General features: G+C 34.6%; 1 protein-coding gene across 1 annotated transcript; it reads right to left on the reverse strand.

The window, feature by feature from the left end:
- Positions 1-895: 895 nt before the first annotated feature.
- On the reverse strand, positions 896-3,633 carry LOC134856846 (chymotrypsin-like elastase family member 2A). The gene is made up of 4 exons (XM_063873138.1): positions 3,533-3,633; positions 3,176-3,447; positions 2,615-2,744; positions 896-1,381 (listed from the first exon to the last, which is right to left on the reverse strand). The coding sequence occupies exons 2-4, from the start codon at positions 3,287-3,289 to the stop codon at positions 1,032-1,034; spliced, it is 594 nt and encodes a 197-aa protein (XP_063729208.1). The 5' UTR covers positions 3,290-3,447; positions 3,533-3,633; the 3' UTR covers positions 896-1,031.
- Positions 3,634-3,901: the final 268 nt, after the last annotated feature.

The following is a 3,901-nucleotide window of genomic DNA, read 5'->3' on the forward strand; positions in this document are numbered from 1 at the left end:
AGCTTTCAAGCTATCGAATCACATTGCCTTAAAGTTTTGCGAATTTCAAGAACGTTATTTGATTGGCATTTTTTGATGGAATAAAACCCACTTTGAGAAAACTGGATCAACAGGTTAGAAATTTTTGCTGAACAGAAAGCTGAAAACTAAAGCTCATTTTCGAAACTCGAATTTGCTTCGGATCTTGTTAACTATTTCCACCCCTTATTTGATTTTCAGAAGTTCAACTTTGGCGGCCACATTTCAATAGCTCAAAACAGTTTTTAGAATATATATATATATTTAAAAAATTTTACGTGGGTATTATATAAATAGGGAGTAATACAAACTTTTTCACGGTGTGATTTGCTTGTCTTTTAACGAATGAATTTAAATCGAGCTTTAAAAGAATAAGCAAAAAATTAAACTGTACAAGAGTACTAATTTAACTTTTTGCTTTTTCTTAAGTTTGATTTATTGAGGAACAAAGTTTCAAATATTTTAATTGAAGGCATATTTTAATCAGCGTAGCAAAGGCAACAATGTAGGTATTTTTGATCTATTTGCAAGAAAAAGTTTTTCATGCAATAAAAACCAGAACACTTATATGGTTGCGTTCGCTACTTTAATTGACATTTAAAATTATTTAAAAAAATTTTTTTCATAAACTTTTTTTGTAAATAATTCTGTTCGTAAACTTCTGCCTCGCTTGCAGAGTACACGGCAAGTGATTTTTTGACGGCCATTTCTGATCATCAGCTTCCACGATACGTTTATTGGGCAACCTATTTTGGCGACAAGGATAAGCCAAATTTTTCTAAACTCATCTCGTTTTTGCTTAGTTCTCTGAAAAAAAATCATTAAAATAAATGATACGAGAGTTTATTTACCAGTTTTACCGAGATTTATTCAACAGAGCTATCATATATATAGATACATTTAATTACATTGAAATACATTTCATAGAGCACCCTGCCAAGCAATAAGAATGACGGATGAATCTCAATAGTGGTATATTGTAATGTCCAAAAATGATAGGTACAATGAGCGATTCAAAAAAAAATAATGAGATTTAATACAATGCCGATTAAACATGTGGTAAACATCTTTGATGTCTTACTGGCAACTGAAACCCTTCTCTCTTCGTTTTTATAATTTTTCTCATAAATGACCTCTATCTCATCACGCAGAACACCTTTTCTGTCCACCCGTCTGGTGAAACTACTGTTCTCGTCTTCTTTAAGGTTAAACATGTCAATATAGGATGATACTCGGGCAGCTACTGTTGGGATTTCGGGATGACCGCACCCCTTCCCTGCCACCCCGAAACTGACAACACCGTACAGGCAAACGGCACTCATAGTGTCTGGACTGACTAGGAAAAGAGGACCTCCGTCATCACCTAGTAAGCAAACCTTATGAATTATTGAAGGCAGTATATCCAACTAGACAGCGCTTTACTAAAAGAAGCGTTGGGATCGATTGTTAGATCCCTTTGTTTCAATTAGTAACTAAAGTTATAAGTCTCGGTAAGATTATATCATAGATCATAGTCGATCTGGTCCTAGAGTTAAAATATTAGTTAAACAGACAGATAAAATAAAAGGTTTGATTAAATAAGTATAAATGAGTTATAATTGGATGAACAATTGTCTTAAATACCAAGTAGGTTTGGGGTATTTATGTTAAGCTACATTTATTTAAGTTAAAAGAAAACATTGGAATCTTACCTGTGTCAGTTCTGGAATTTTATATTTTTCAAAAGTATTTTTTATCATAGAGAAAATTAGTGATAAACATCAAAGAGGAAAACCATTCAACTCGTCTGAGCGAGTGGGGAATATATTAATTCTGAAGATTCAGGTTGATTTATTCCTCAGCTTTTCGGCTGAGACAAATCTGCACCTGCACTCTCGACTTCAAATTTTCTTTTCCCCTTTTTCTTCATACTTTTGATGAAATTGACATTTGCAACTTATTGATCTTTTAGTATGAAAAAATCAATATTTAGTTTAGCTCGGAGAACTCACAATAATTCTACCTGCTTCAGTTATTTTAAAATTCAGAGCAGCGGGGGATTCATATTTTTTCGAAGTCAAAACAATAGAGACACTCTGCCTGTCGTGGATAAAAACTCAGTTTCCTCGATCATCAGTTAAACTTTCCTAAAAGACTCTGCCTTTTTCCATAGTTAATAAAACTGAAAGAACAAAAAAAATCCGTTAAGAACTCAAAATATTAGATATTTGGATCTAACTTTTAAAATTTTAAGTTAGGTTGTTTAGCTGAAATCTGAATCAAATGTTAAGTTAAAAAGGCATTCCTATCTTGAGGTGTGAACAAATTTAGAATAGAAAAAATTCTACTCGTACCTTATGTGAGCAATTAAAACAATAGCCTTTTATAAGTGTGTAGCATTTTCAATACTACAGCGCGACGCAATTTTGGAGTCAAATGCATCAAAGTAGCTAACAATTATCAAAATCGTCTTGTAACAAAAATAATTCCCAAAGTTTTTGACCAAAAAAACAGGCATTATCCAATTTCTGTGGATCTGTTGATGAATTTGAAATTTAAAAAAATCAGAGTGAATATTTTGGAACTCTTTGGAAAATGTAACTGGACTGCATTTTACCTTCACATGTGTCTGTATTTTTGGCCAGGTCATCATGGCAGATCTCACTGCCTTGGGGTGGGTAGTTGCTCGAGAATCTCCAGTATAAGTTCCTGCACACACTCTCAGGAACCTCATTCAGCTGCACTACCTGAAAAAGAAGCTCCGCTTGTCAATTGTGCACCTCGCTCTATGGTCATCTTTATTGCGATCGGATAGTTATTTTATATAAGTAAGTGGTCTAGGTTATTTTTGGGTTTTGAACCAGGAAAAGTTGGCACCCTCTGCGTATTGTGTCTCGTCGAAATCGATTGGTCAACATGCCTTCCAGAACATATTTGGAAGCGGTACTTTAAGGTTTTCCAAGCTAAGTTGAAATGCTTAACGAAAATTTTTGTATAGCCTTGTTTTGTTCGTGCATAAGCATGAAAATTGTTTACTTTTACATATTGTTGAAATGCAACGAGGCCTTGTCGTGAAATAATTCTAAGCCCATCCTCGAGTAAAAAAAAGTCCATTTTTCCTCCATAAAACAAATAAACGGTCTCAAAATTGGTTTGATTTTTTTTTTCTATGACTTACCATCAATTTGTCCGGCCACTTTCCAGAGTCGTTTACGACGCCCATTCCCACGGCCCATACCATATAATCATATTTATTCTCCCCCCACTCCCCTTCACAGGGGGTCAGTGGCATCCTGTATTCGTCGAAGCTGATCTTCTCTGTGAGGATGAGGAGTGCAAGGTCTTTCCCGGCTGCAACATTATAGTCGAATCCAACAAGGTGGTAGTAGTGGTCTACTTTCAAATGCTGAGTAGTGTACGTTTCATCGACGAATGAGTGTGTATGGCTTCCTATTGAATGGACTTATCACAAAAACAAGACCAACGTAAAACAATGAAAAATTGTAATGGAATTAAACTACATTCGAAAAATTACCATGTTAAGACGCTGGGGTAATTAAACTCAGACTAATTTAAGATTCGACACGATAATGAATCTCTACTAAACTAACGAGTAGATTTTATCTAAGACTAGATATCTACGTTGGCTTTATCTAAGACATTGCCTTACGATGATTAAGCTAGATAAAAGATAGAATTGGTTAAGAAGTTGATTTGAGAATGAATTTCAGTAAAAAACATACACTGACTAGAGCTCAGTTGTACCAAAAGCCGATGCGTTTTTGGCAGATATCCAACCTAAATTAAGTTTAGAGCAAGAAGAACAAAAAGGTTAAAAGATCACCCTTAAGATAAAAGATCACTTTGGCATTCCCCTCGAAAAATTATTATGCGGCAGTATGTG

This window comes from Symsagittifera roscoffensis, chromosome 1 (genome assembly GCF_963678635.1).
Source record: "Symsagittifera roscoffensis chromosome 1, txSymRosc1.1, whole genome shotgun sequence".
Taxonomy (NCBI): domain Eukaryota; kingdom Metazoa; phylum Xenacoelomorpha; order Acoela; family Convolutidae; genus Symsagittifera; species Symsagittifera roscoffensis.

Coding starts and splice junctions, on each gene's coding strand:
- LOC134856846 (XM_063873138.1), bottom strand. CDS start 3,289: ATGCCACTGACCCCCTGTGAAGGGGAGTGGGGGGAGAATAAATATGAT. Junction 2,745..3,175: donor AGTGGCCGGACAAATTGATG/GTAAGTCATAGA, acceptor CTTCTTTTTCAG/GTAGTGCAGCTGAATGAGGT. Junction 1,382..2,614: donor AAATACAGACACATGTGAAG/GTAAAATGCAGT, acceptor TTTGCTTACTAG/GTGATGACGGAGGTCCTCTT.